The sequence below is a fragment of the Bidens hawaiensis genome, unplaced genomic scaffold, assembly GCF_021521415.1.
Source record: "Bidens hawaiensis isolate Kalapana, Puna unplaced genomic scaffold, B.hawaiensis_p1.1 tig00031117_1, whole genome shotgun sequence".
In the NCBI taxonomy this organism is placed as follows: Eukaryota; Viridiplantae; Streptophyta; class Magnoliopsida; order Asterales; family Asteraceae; genus Bidens; species Bidens hawaiensis.
In genome coordinates, this window is record NW_027495217.1 from 167,240 (window position 1) to 182,562 (window position 15,323).

The following is a 15,323-nucleotide window of genomic DNA, read 5'->3' on the forward strand; positions in this document are numbered from 1 at the left end:
AGACTACCACAGTCATGGCATACGTCATCGAGTTCGAACGACTAAGCAATTGCATAGTCGATTTAACGGCGGAAGTTCTCCTTGGCAGTTTCATCTCCGGTCTTCGGAAAGATATCCAATAAGAAATTACTATACTTTGTCCCCAAGTACTTCACCAAGCCATCGGATTGGCCCGTTTACTCGAGGACAAACTTAATGATTCACGGTACCACTCTAAACCCACACGACCATACCGGTCCAACACTACCATCATTCCTTCCACTTCTATCACCACCGCAAACACAACAACGAAAACCGCGTCTGCACCACTTTCACCAACGCCCACCACTACTACTACTACCTTACCGGTTAATCGCCTTACACCCGAAGCCATTCAACAATATCGTGCCGCTAGATTATGTTTCCGCTGCCCGGAAAAATACCACATCGGCCATAAGTGTAACCCACCTCAGTTTCACTTGCTCGTTCGACTACGACGACACCCATATTGAACCGCCTTTGATCGATCTTAATGACGACCCACCCGATGCCATGAAGCCGAATGATACCACAACACCGCCTGAGTTCCTTTCCATATCCCTTGCTGCCCTACACCGGTTCACCTCTCCAAAAACCTTACGTCTCACGGGATATATTTCTGGCCATTCGGTCACCATCTTAATCGACTCTGGTAGTACTCACAATATCATCCAGCCAAGGATTGTTTCGTTCCTCAAGCTGGCCATGAATCGCATCTCACCACTCTCGGTCATGATCGGTAACGGTGATTTCCTTCAGTGTGCAGGTTATTATCCACAAGTTGTGTTGCTACTTGCTCAGCATACATTCGATATTCCGGTTTATGTCTTACCGATAGAGGGAGCGGATGTCGTTTTGGGTATCGCGTGGTTAAGCTCATTGGGTCATATAACAGTAGACTTCTCGGTTCCATCCATGTCCTTCACTGTTAATAACGAACTTATAACCTTCACCGGTGAGCCCGTCACTTCACCCGCCACCTCAACCACTATCCACTCTTTACTTAGCAAAGGGTTGGTCACATCCATGCACACGTTAATATTTCAACATGATACCAAACTAGCCACATTGATCCCTCCTATACATGAGGATTTGGCTATTCAGAATCTCTTGCAGCAGTTTGCGAGTATTTTCCAAACACCCAATACTCTTCCACCGCCACGGCCGCAAGACCACCACATTCACTTGTGTCCTAATAGTCAACCTGTCAATGTGAGGCCCTATCGATACCCACACTATCATAAAGAGATAATGACCAAGCTTATCGCTGAGATGCTTATGGATGGTATAATTAAACTGAGCACCAGTCCTTATTCTTCCCCAGTTTTGTTGGTCCGCAAGAAAGACGGTACCCGGTGCTTCTGTGTCGATTACCGTGCATTAAACGCCACTACGGTGCGGGACCGTTTCCCTATACCAACTGTAGACAAGCTCATTGATGAACTGCATGGCGCAACATTTTTTTCCAAATTGGATTTGCGTGCCGATCATCATCAAATCCGGGTTAACCCAAACGATACCTACAAAACGGCTTTTCGAATGGTCGATGGATACTCTGAATTTTTAGTCATGCCTTTCGGACTCTCCAACGCCCCGTCTATTTTCCAAGCAGCCACGAACCACCTCTTCCGTCATGAACTTTGACGCTTTGTGCTTGTTTTCTTTGATGATATTTTGGTCTATAGTCGATCACGTGACGAACATCTTCACCACCTTTGCCAGGTCTTTCAAATCTTATCATCTAATCAATATAATGCAAAGTTGTCTAAATGTGCTTTTAGAGTCTCCAAGGTGCACTATTTGGGTCATGTGATCACATCTGAAGGTGTCACAACCGATAATGACAAGATCTTAGCCATTCAAGAGTTATAACAATCAAAAAAGAAATAAAATAATTAAAATAAAACGTAAAGAAATAAGAAGGAAAAGGAGAAAGGAAGAATGGAGAAATGTAAAGGAAGTAGAATTCCATCCAACATTGGTGGAGGAAAGAAAATGGAAGGCTTCCACCATGGTATAAATATGATTTCTAATTCTTATCCCACATCGCTTGATTACAAAACGTGTAAGCTCTTTATAAGAAAGAGAGCTCACATGATAATATTCTTGTGTGTCAAATCACACCCAGTGGTCCTAGCGGAGGGTGCGAGGCACCCGACGTGCACGCACGGCACGGGTGAAGTGCGATGAGCGCAATGTGACGCCCTTTGCACTTCGCGCGACGCTCAGGAATATGCTAGATTCTTCACGCGACGCGAAGGTGCGACGTGGAAGTTACACAACGGTGACACGTTACCTGACACGTGTCATTCCACGTGGCAAAGCTAGGGATGACTCGACAACCCTACATCAACTTCGCGCGACGTGAAATGCTTAATTTCAAGTAAATAGGGAGGAAATCCAGACCTTCACAACTCGTCCCAAAATTTTACTTTCTCTCACATTTTCTTATATAAGGCGGGTATTAAACCCGATTAGTTGTAACGGTAACTCTCCAATCGAAAGGAACTTATACACGAATCCAAAAACTCTACTTAACCAAGGTATGACATTTTGTCATCGTGTAAAGTTTCATGTCTCGTGATTATCGCTATGATTATAGGTTTGTACTAATATAGATATACTACATTGTGTTTAATCTAGGTGCTTAACACCAGAAGGCTTGTTAAAAATAAGCTTGCAAGGTGAGACATTCGAGTTTTTGCACAACTCACATTTGCGTGAGACAATTGATTTTCAATTTTGTCATGATGCTTTTCTAAACCCACTAAAATCATGACAGATAGTCCAAATATTTTTAACTATATTTTCAAAGGATTTAAACTACATTACAGTGATTAAGTCTCTGTAGACTTACGGGATGGTTATTACTGGTATTGTGGGGTTTTGTATACAAGGCTTGCCTACTGGTCTATTACACGTTACTTATTGGACAAGTGTTAGCCAATATGTAATATGACCACAGTCACAGATACGGTCGAGTGACAAGTACTTTTTGGTAATTTGTAAGCAGACAGATGTAAAAACATCTTAATGCTGTAACTGTAAAACGTGTCATTTATAAATAAATGTACTCACAAGTATTTCCAGTTGATCAAATATTTTTAAACATGTTTCAGGTGACCTGTTAGAGGCAAAGGAATGATGCCTGCGGGCTTCCAGCTTAAATAAGTGGCTTGTCACCAGAATAAAGAAACGTGTTTTGTAAATTAGGGTTCCTATAAAACTTATGTTTGTATCAAAATGAGTTTTTATTCCAGCTTATGAAATAAGAATTATGTTGTTTTTATAGCTCTGATCAATTTTCCTAACTACGGTTCTGATGAAATATTCCGCTGCAAAATCATTTTAATAAACACCGCTACCACCACTCAATGTTCACGGCTCCCCTCCCGGGGTATTGGAGTCGAGGGCTGTGACAAGAGTGGCCCATACCTACATCACTAACCGTGTTGCGGGGTTTTCTTTGGCTAACCGGATATTATCGTTGATTCGTTCAACGTTACTCTCATATTGCAGGGCCACTAATTGACTTGTTGCAGCACACAAAAAAATTGTTTGGTCAACAACGGCCCAAGAAGCTTTCGACAAACTCAAAGCTGCTATGGTTAGCCTTCCTACCCTCACATTAGCAGATTTTTCCCAAGTATTCGATATTACTACAAATGCATCCGACTACGGTATCGGCGGTGTTTTGTCCCAAAAAGATAAACCAATTGCTTATTTTTAGTATGAAACTTCAAAAAAAAATGTTGGCCTCGTCGGCATACATTCGTGAATTGTTCTCTATTACCGAAGCGATTGAAAATGGTGTCATTATCTTCTTGGACGCCGCTTTCGTGTGTTTACAGACCAACGGAGCCTCCGGCACCTACTCACCCAGGTTATCCAAACACCCGAACAACACAAATGGACCAGCAAGCTACTCGAGTATGATTTTGAAATTCATTATAAACCCGGTAAGGAAAATAAAGTAGTCGATGCTTTGAGTCGCATTGACGATTTGCACATGCTCACGCTTTCTACCTTGATCTTTCGTTGGTCACACGAATTACGTGACTACTACATGAACTTTCCGGCAGGTCGTGCGCTCCTCATGGGCATCGTTGACTCTACTAATACATCTGATTACACAGTTCATGATGGGTTGGTATATCATAACAATCGCTTGCTAATTCCCAATATACCCTCCCTTCGCCACCGGTTATTGCATGAATTTCACTCAAGTTTATTAGGAGATAATTCGGGTATTACAGCCACTATCAAGCAGCTTAAAGCTAGCTTTTCATGTTCTAATACACGATCAGAGGTCACAAAATTCATCTCTAAGTGTATCGTTTGTCAACAAACCAAATACTCCACCCACAAGCCTTACGGTTTGCTACAGCCTCTGCCCATTCCACATCAAGTTTGGAAGATATATCTATGGATTTTATTACCAGTTTGCCCCCTTCAAATTGAAAAGCCACTATTTGGGTCATCGTGGATCGGTTGTCCAAATTCGCCCATTTCATTGCTCTTCCAGCCCATTACACGGCTCAATCCTTAGCTACCATCTTTCTTGACCAGGGTTACAAACTACATGGGTTACCTAAAAGCATTTTATCTGATCATGACCCCATATTTCTAAGTCGGTTTTGGACGGATTTACAATGATCGGCACGAAATTGTTGCATTCTAGCGCTTATCACCCTCAATTGACAGCTAAACCGAGGTTGTTAACCACACCTTGGAAAGATATCTTCGTTGTTTTGCATGTGATGAACCGAAACGCTGGACCAAATTCTTATATTTAGAAGAGTTTAGGTATAATACATCTTACTATACCGCTATCAAGATGTCCCCGTTTCAAGCGCTTTATGGCCGGCTACCACCATCCATTCCTAATTACACTCAATCTGATTTACAACCTAAATCCATTAAAGATACTCTCTTGGAACACCAACAACTTTTAGCAGTGCTCAAGACTAATCTTTAAAAAACCCAACAACATATGGCTGAACAAGCTAACCGCCACTGTCAAGAGTTGGAATTTTCGGTTGGCGATCAAGTATTATTGAAACTTCAGATGTACCGTCAAAAATATGTCATTCATCGGGGTGCTGAAAAGCTTAGTCGTCACTTTTATGGGCCGTTCACAGTTCTGGAGCGCATTGGCAAGGTTGCATACCGCCTCGATTTACTGATTGCTTCTCGCATTCATCCAGTATTCCACGTTTCACTGCTTCGTCCTTGCAAAGGTGATTGGTCTTCCTATGCCAGTCCATTTCCACAAGATCTCCTGGACAAAGTTAGTTTACCACTTATGGCTGGCCTTGCGGACAAGGCCGTTGTTGAGGGTGGGGGGGGGATATTGATACGATCGGCTCGGAAGAACCAAGAACCAAACTAGGCCTGATTACAAGAAGTTATAGCAGTTTGATATATTTTAGGTCCAAGGATACGGTTTGTTATCAAGCAGCTCCTCCGTTATACTATTTTTTATGGTTATCTCAAAGTTTTTTTTTTTTTTTTTACTTTTTTGTTACGGTTGTATTAACTCGTAATGGACAAAACCAATCTGCTCATAGTCGGTAAACGACATAACCAATGGTGTTGTGACTAAGGTCGTTTCTCTATATATGAAGGAGCAAGCTTGACCAATTTCAACTAAAATATGGTCATGGTTATTTTATATGTGTGGTGTGTAAGATTCGACCTCTTTCTATACATGACTCTCAAACAAATGCAAAAGCTACAATGTTACAAAAATTTTTATATATAAAAACAAAGATAAATTTATTATTCATGTCATCTTAATTTTCATGTTAATTTAAACACGCGGATCAGGCTTATATTTAGTTCAGGTCAATGGTTTTTAGTAAAATTAATTCGGCTCGAAACAGGTTATTAACGGAAAGTTTGAAACAGGTTGTTTTAAAAGAATATCAAATTGGTTCGGTCAAAACATGCGTGTCAAAAAGAGTTATGATTCGAATAAATTCGGGTCAAACCGTGTTGTTTTAAATCACAGTATTTTCTAACTTGAAAATAAAATTCTTTATTCATGTATTCTTAGTTTTATATTAATTTAAACAGATGGATTAGGCTCGTATTTGGTTCAAAACAAGTTTATGTCAATGTGTTTTTTGAGTAAAATAAGTTCGGGTCAAAACAAGTTGGTTTAAAAGAGTATCAAATTAGTTCGGGTCAAAACGGACGGGTTAAAAAGAGTTATGATCAGAATGAGTTCGAGTCGAAACAGGTTATTTTAAAGGATAATATTTTCTAACTTAAAAGCGAAATTCATTGTTCATGTGTTTTTAATTTTCTGTTAATTTGAATGAGCGGTTCAGGTTCATAATAGCATTATAATTGAAAAATAAATATAATTGTTTTATATACTTGATTCCACTTATAACATTGTATCAAATATGTAAACATTTTTTATTGGCATTATATCATTTTTCAGTCTGTGTAATACACGGGTTACTAACCTACTTGTCAGTATATTCATGCATAGTTTTTTTATATATATTAAAGGATGTGTAGGTTAACAATGAGATCTATGTGGGTGATAGCATGAGCTAGTTTGGTATATGTAGGTTAATACTATGATATATATATATATATATATATATATATATAGATATTTTTAAAAAATTAAAATAGTATTAGATGAAATATTTTTTAAAGTTGAATTATATTTATGAGCAAAATTAAAATAATATTGTGAATTATTTTAATGAATGTAATTCAAATAAGTAAATCTAGTATTTTATACCCTGTTTGGTTGGAGGAAATTCAAGAGATTTCAATGGAATTGGAATTTAAATTCTATTCCTTAGTGTGTTTGGGTGGACAAAAAAAGGATTTAAAATTAATTGAAATTAATTCAAACCAAATCACACACTTGATGGAATTCAGATTCCTTCATTGCTTTGAAGGATTTCATAGGAACGTGTGTGAATACCTTAAATGACCCTGGTCCCTACCAACAAACCGAAACCGTCGCCGCACTAATCAACACTACCACCCATCACCTGCTGCCAACCAACACAGTAGCTAGGTCACCCGCCACTGCCTGTTGCAGCCCCTCCCTCCACCAAGCAACATCGTCGCCATCGACGTCGATGGCCAAGGCCCGTCGTAGACATCACCGACAATTTCTCCGGCCACCACCAACAACGAAATTCGGCCACCTCCACCACGTAATTCTGGCGATAGATATGTCACATGTTTCGGATCAAAATATTTAGACGACAATCGATTATGAGATGAGAGAAGAGAAAGATAAGTTGAAGTGAGAAAGGGGTAGGTGCTGTGGTTTCCGGCGACGGTGGCGGCGGATGTTACCGGAGATGGTGGCTTGAGAGATGTAGAGTGAAAGGTAACTTTCACATGGGTGCACATCCGGTGTGAGACAAGTTCACATGTATGCTTAAACAGTATGAATTATAATTTCAAATGCAGTGTTAAATATTGATAAATAATTTCACATGTGGTGGGACGATATGTTTTGAATTTGTGGAAATGAAAATATACTACATCTTTTCGACTTTTCCCAAATATTGTACTCGGTACGAAATTGGGCAGACATGTCTTAGAACAGTCGTCTAATGTTGGAATTTATGGTCTTAAAATTATTGTATATTAGTTTGGCTATAAAATTAGGCATATTGATTTTATTACTTTTTGTTCTATTTTGAATTATATAATGATTTGTATATATTTATTGCATTGCATGCCAATAAGAAGTTAACATGTGTTCATACTTGTTCGTGCAATCCATGAACACTTGGTGAATAACTTATTAATTCCTAAATGTTTCATATAACGTATTATGACCCGGTGAACATAATATAAATCACTAACACATAATGTTTCAACAAACATAACTCAAACATCTAATATGACTCAATAACCTAGTATAACTTGATCTAGGCTTAAAGAAATGAATTAGGTAATGTGTTAACACACATATAACTTATTAACACATAACATCACCATTTGTAACAGTTAATGTTATCCAGTATAACTTACTAATGCATAATAAGATTCACATTGGTGAATTAGGAAGTGCAACATCAAACATACCACATTATCACCTAGCATGACATATTATAACCTAACCTAATATGATTTAGTGTAGTCTAATATAAACAATCAATATATAATTAGGTTATAATGAAGAATTAGGTCATGACATATAACATGGCTTGTTATAACATAATATTGAATTGATGTGACTAAATATAACCTAATATAGCGCTTATTATACATAATAAAGCTTATTATAATAATGGTGAATCAGATAATTTATCTTCAAGACAATGGACTAACGACATTATTTGTTACAATTTAATATGATTATTGCTAACTAATTAAAAGAACTTATTACGATATAACAAGGCCCATTAAGGTCGTAACTAGAAATTAGATAAGACCATAACGCTTCTTACATGCATGTTTTAAAAAAATAATAATAATTAGAATGGATAGTCGCTAATAAAATATTGAAATGTGCTCGCTAATTTGGTCACATTTTTTTAAATAGGCGGTGGTTAAGACGTCTGAAAAATAACTAACGTAAATTGGTCGCTAACAGTAACAGGCTTGTCGCTAAAATGATAATAAATATGAGAAAACATTGGGAAATATTGTCGAAAATGATCAAGTTTTGTTAAATAAATTAAACTAGTTTAATATTAAACGTTTTGTTTCCGGGTTAATGACTTAAGAAATAGAAGCGATGAACTCATGATTGATGATCGTGCAAAGATAAGCATTTATGATGATTGATGGCTAAGATAAATGGGCTGCCAAAGTAGAAAAACCTACATTTTTCAGCGTATTCAATAAGCGGTTTCTGAAGTTCATACTATGGAGCATTTTTCAAAGGACTTATTAAGGCTTAGTTTACTTAATATTTATTTTTAGCTATAATTGAGTATACATATAGTATATTCGGTTTTTTTGTTTATGTTCTAATTTGTATACCTCTTTTAGTCTTCTACTCCTAGACAGCTAGACTTCTAGCTGGACTCAAAACTGAATAATATTAGGCCCAAGTTAAGTAATCGTTGGGCTGAAGCCACACAGGCTCAAATTCATTTTTAGTGGTTAACCGAATTTAACAAAAAGCAAACTGATCCCCTCTTTAAGGCCGATGATAACCCATAACTTAACCGAGCTCAGCGGATTTATATGTGTTCTGTTTTAAATAGCCATTTAGTAAAATTTTCAATCATAACCGAAATACCTTTTTTTTAATAGAATTCATAAATTTTCATTTTATAAAAATTGTCAAATGATTACAATAACATGATGACTAAGGTACTGAACCATACTCACTAACTGGGATGACGAAACTAGAAGGGAAGGCCATGCCTTCTAAACAAGCCAAGTCTTCCAAACAAGGAGATGTCATGTTTTGATTTTTATACCTGACTCTCAAAATTATTAGTCAAACTGTAGTTGTAGCGGAAGAGTAACTCGAATAAAAGAACTAAAGTGGAAGTAGGATTCAAAAAATTGATATATATGACAGTCGGAGTAGAAATTTCTGGTAGGTGAGTGGTATTTGGTAATTAAGTCTATCGACGTCAAAGTCTATTAATGCCCAAGCAACAAATAGTCAATGGGCATGTTTGGCAGAGAGCTTTTAGGAGTTTTTAGAAGTTTCTAACTTCAAGTTTTTAAGAAAAAACTCATTATCAATTAAAAGCCTTATTTGGTTGAAGGAGCTTGAAGCTTTTAGGTTATGAGAAAAAGCTTAAAGCTTGAAGCTCCTACTAGTGGCATTTAGAAAAATCTACAAGCTTTTAGCATTTTAAATTACTTAAATAACCTTCCAAAATAGATGCATTTACTATTATATTTTTTAGTTATGCCCATTTTGGTAATTTATACATTTTATTAAAAGCTCCAACTACTCTGCCAAACATCTATATATATTTAAAAAGCTACAGTTATCAGCTACTAGCTTCAAGCCACCAGCCAAGCTTCCAGCTACAACTACAGCTACCAGCTAATTTTGCCAAACATACCCAATGCCATACAACTTTTTCTTATCAAATTAAACTTGATAGAAAATTTATTGAAAAAACCTAAAATTATATAATACCATTCTGAAAGATATGCACATCTCTAAGTAATAAATTACTAAACGGTTTAATAAGAAGGGGAGGGGGGACGATGCAATTGTATATCTGATTTACTATAACTAATGTCTTTCAATCTATCAAGCGTGATATAGTTATTGGAAACTGGCTCTAGGTAAAGATTGCGAACTTATCACTTATTAGCTATATTTCACTTAACTTTGATATGATGAACATCCGTTTCCCCTTTTTTTGTAAGTCATATGTTGAGAAAAATTGTTGGTGAAATGCGTTTTGTTCTATCACCTTTCATGTCACATTCTTTGATCTGAGTCATGCAAGAAACATTAACTTCATAGATAAACGTGTAGTGCTTTTCGATTTGTTCTGATCCACATGTTTATTGTATGTGATAAATTATTGATCCCAACCGAACACATTCTTAATGACATCATGTCGTTATAGACTTTTATCAATTTGCATGGTTTGATGACGTTGTAAGTGTTTCCCCTTATGACTTTCAAAATATTGTTGTGCTGCCAAATGTGAATACGCAACATGTCTAAGATATTACTTCACGTGGATCTAATAGATACCCAAATCGGTTTTGGTAACATACCAAAAACGCTCATCCTTGATTCAGACTCACATACCCATAACTGTCAGATTTGTTCGATTATAATTAGTGGCAAATTAGAAATAAATAGTCTCATCTTTTGTGTATTGATCGATAATAATCCCACTTTTAAAAATCACTACCAACATTCAAACCTTTCAACTATTTTTGTCTCAATGGACCCAGTTAAAAAAAACTTAACGTCGTTAAGTTTTTTTCTGAGTTTCAAACCGATGTTTTAGGGCTTTTGATAAGAAGAAGGATACGAGTCGACTGCTGTAAAACTTATCTTGAAATGATGATTAAGATGACTTGATTTTTGTTAATTGGAAATTCAGACACCCGAATTGAAACACTGTTTCGTCGTTTGGATCACCATTTCGAGATAAGTTTTATATCAGTCGACTCGTATCATTCTTCCGATCAAAAGCCCTAAAACATGTTTGAAACGACGCTCAAGGTTTTTTAACAGATGCCCATCAAGAAAAAAATAGTTAAAATGTTGAACCATTGATAATGATTTTTAAACGTTGGATTATTGGGATTATTTATTTCCGGCTTCTATTTGTGTTTGTTTTTAGTTATAGTTGGGTTTTTACTCACCCGTACAAATACTAATGCACAATGTGCCCTTCCCCAACACTTCCATAAACCCTAATCTCACAATTGAAATCCAAAACCAGAACCCCAAAATCAACAATGGCGAACAGACGATGCATTCAAACCCTAACACACCAACTCTACAAATCAAAACTTTACACTAACCCATCATCTCTCCACCACCTCAGAACTCTTTCTCAGATCCCCAATTTGCCCCTTAAACCCTTCCAATCTCACCGTTACACGCTTTCAAACCCTGATTTCAATTACCCACTAACTAATTTCACTACCCATCGCTATTATTCGTCCGATCGGCACAATAGCAGCGAAGAAGATGACAGTGAATTTGATGAAAATGAAGAAGAAGATGATGAAATGGAGACGAGTTCTGCCGGAAAGAAGGAGTATTCGCCGGAAGAGAAGGAGAGTGAGGCGGCTGCTATTGGGTATAAGGTGATCGGGCAGCTCGAGCGGTCGGATCGGGTTTTTAAGGATTATGAGCCTGTGTTTGCTGTTATTCAGGTTGTTAAGTTTGGATATTTGGTTGTATAATTATGTTTAAAAGTGGGGTGGGGACTAGCGATAATCAGGGATTTAACAGAATTATCTGGGATTAATCGGAATTATTAGGGATTAATTGCAAGTATTTGGGATTATTCGGGATTGACAGGTATTATCGGGGCATAGTCGGGATTTTTTTGCAACCATGTTTAGAAGTGTCAACTGTGTTTTTGAGTTATTTGATATAGTGATTATGAAACTTGAATGCATATGTTTGAAATGAAGATGTAGATGTAAAATGTGTATATAGGTATAATGATTTGGTTATGTTTTATTTTTTCGTTTTTATTCTTTGTAGAGTGGATCGCATCAGTGTAAGGTGAGCAATGGGGATTGCATATACACAGAAAAGCTGAAGTTTTGTGAAGTGAATGATAAGTTTTGTTAAGCTCAAATTCATATAGATATATATGCACACATGTCCTGTATTGCAACCAAAAAAAAAGAATGTAAATTTGTTCTTTAAACTAGATACGTGTATAGCACATTTTTGTAGAATATTTATAAAATGAGCCGAACTCGAGCTTTATAAAAGGTAGCCTGGATTGGGCTCTGCTCGCCACGTCTACACACCTAGTGAAAACAAAAGTCAGACTGAAATATATCTTATGAACATGTTGAACCGTCACATTTTGTCCAAAAATATTTACACCAACTAGATTTCTTTGAAAGGATGGAGTACAAAAGAACAATCTTGAATACACAATAAAATCATACAACATAATGACAAATGTAAGATGTTAATAATCTAAGTACCTTAGTAACATCAATCTTATCAAACTTATTCATGAGCCAAATCACCCGGGCCATTACCTGATCATGACCGGACCCGGTTGATGTGCAAGGTAGCTGGTGAAGGGTGTGAGTTGCACTGAATTTTTTAAAAATTAACAGCATTATGTTTTTACGAGAAGTTAATAATATGAGATGATCTCGTGATCCCAACTCTGTTTTCTTGATCAAAAATCCCCTTTTTGTACCTAATAAGGTTCGGTCACCATGGTTTTGTGAAGATATATTTTGTTATTTGTGATGCTAGATTAAAAAATTACATGCAAAACATGGACCAAGAGGGGTATTTGTGACGGTGTGACAAACAAAAATGGCATAAAATGGAACAAACAAAATTTAAAAGAAACAACATTATAAAATCTACATAGTTGGTTCTAAAAATAATTGTGATAAAAAAGAGGAGTGCAAAAGGAAGCAGCATATGCAAGGAGATGAGCAACAAAGGAAGTACAAAGGGTAAGCACCGGACAATGGCGAAAGCATCTCACTGGAATCTCACCATTCGTTTCATAAAGAAATCAAAATGAATAGCAGCCACCACGTACTCGTTAACAACAAAAGCAACAAGACGTTTATTGGTTCTGCTGTTGACATGGACCTGATGACTATTGCTCATTTTGTTTTCTTAAAAGAAACGGATGCCTGGCTTCCAGTGAGGTGCTTTCGCTGTTCCCGGCTTTTTGCTTTTTTACTTCCTTTGCTACTCCTCTCCCCGCAGGTGTATCGTCCTGTTATACTCTTCTTTCTTTTAAGGAATTATTTTCTTATTAACGTTTGTAGATCTGATATTGTTGCAGGTTCCTCTTATAGTTTGTATGTTTTATTATATACTCTTTTTATTTGTCAAATCATCCCATTACAACGATCCCTTTTAGGGCTGGTTGTTTATGTAAGTTCACGATCAAACACTGCAAATAACTAAAAACATTCGAGAAACCACCATAACCAAAGTTTGTTAGTTACCAAAGAGAGTTTATTAGATCATCCAAGTAGTATCTAACAAAGTATTCACTTTTCTTTTTTATAACACAGTTATTTGAGGTTCTGGTACTAGAAAAAGCTCTTCTTTATGCGTACTGTTTTGCTTTTTTATTATTAAAATTTGCTTTCTTGTGTGAGCTTTGATCTCATTGCTTATTTCACGGTGCACCTTCCATAGGTGCTGATGCATTTGTTGCAATGCATTGACTGATGTTAGGAATTATATATTGAGTTTGACTTATTTTTATCATGTATTGCCATAAACATTTCGTATATAAAATAATATAAGTTAATTTATGACGCCTTTTTATTGCACAGATAATTATAAATAAAGTTCTCATGCTCGGTTCCAAGACTCAGACAATGATTGGTCGACCTGTATTGCCCGAGGCAGCAGTTCACGCAGTTGTAGAAGAGCATGTAAGAATAATTTGAAAATATACTTTCTTAGGGAATTATATTTATATAAATTTGAACTTCTATTTCAATCAGGTTACCCCTTTTAAATACCTCGACAAACACTAGAAATCGATTGGAAACATATAGTTTGTGATTTATTATGAAAATCAATTCATTTTCTTTTCATGCTGTTTGCAGGCTTTAGATGCAAAAGTAATCATATTTAAGAAAAAGAGACGAAAGAATTATCGACGAACAAAAGGTCATAGACAGGTAAAGTCAGATCACTTTACAATTATACATGGTTTCATCTGGATTTTGTTATGTTTTATTTCTAATTGGTAAAATATGCAAAAACTAAAAAGAAAACGGTTCGGGTTAAAAGTTGCCCAAAGTGTACTTTTAGTTTACACAGCCGCCTTAATCGCTTTATCCACAACTCAAATTATTGTATATCGTTTTAGTCCACAGTGAACGGTTCAGTTTGACCTGAATCTGTTTTAACTCATTACCCAACCCGTCTATTCGGGTAAATATGCTATAAATTTAAAATAATGATAATAATATATTATGTTTTCAGGAGTTGACAAAGCTGAGGATAACTGATATACAAGGGATTGAAAAGCCAGAAATGCCAACCCCTACAAAGAAGGTAGAAAAAGCAGCAGTTGCTGCATAGGATGGACTTTGTTGTAGGTGATATACTTTCCGCCTTTTTTCTTTAAATTAATCGTTTTAGCCAACCTTTTTATTTTATTTAATATTTTGCTAATGATATTAAGGGCTCCAATCACCCTTCTTGTTGACTTGTTGGTCCTACAAGAGATTGCGCAATTTTTGTATTAATAAGCTCGCATTTTTGTACTAGATTGTGCAATTTTTGTATTGAATATATTAAGTTTATAGTGCTTTTTGTTCAAAAGCTTGTATTTGCTGGTTTTCTAAAACTGCCAGAACAATTCATGTTGGCATTTACATTGGATATATTTTGAAAATGAAAATATTAAGGATAACGATCGGTTTGGTCTATAGAGTTGGTTCCAAATTTCTAACTATCGACCGAATCGTGAACAGACAGACCATCAAAACCGAACTGTTAAATAACCAAATTGGTTGAATGAGCTTTTGCTGTAATTATGTCTGTCTGTGTTTAAGGATTACAGACATACAAAGTGGTTATGCTTAAATCATTTGTTATTGTCATACAAAGTGGCCATGATTAAAGGACAGCCTTATATGCACTTGAAGCGCATTCTTTGGATAAAAGCAATGTT

The 15,323-nt window shown here is 36.3% G+C and overlaps 1 protein-coding gene across 1 annotated transcript; it reads left to right on the forward strand.

The window, feature by feature from the left end:
- Window positions 1-11,324: 11,324 nt before the first annotated feature.
- On the forward strand, window positions 11,325-14,759 carry LOC143581623 (large ribosomal subunit protein bL21m-like). Its single transcript, XM_077064373.1, has 6 exons — window positions 11,325-11,838; window positions 12,176-12,255; window position 12,736; window positions 13,969-14,070; window positions 14,248-14,322; window positions 14,630-14,759. The coding sequence occupies exons 1-6, from the start codon at window positions 11,416-11,418 to the stop codon at window positions 14,726-14,728; spliced, it is 780 nt and encodes a 259-aa protein (XP_076920488.1). The 5' UTR covers window positions 11,325-11,415; the 3' UTR covers window positions 14,729-14,759.
- The last annotated feature ends 564 nt before the right edge of the window (window positions 14,760-15,323 follow it).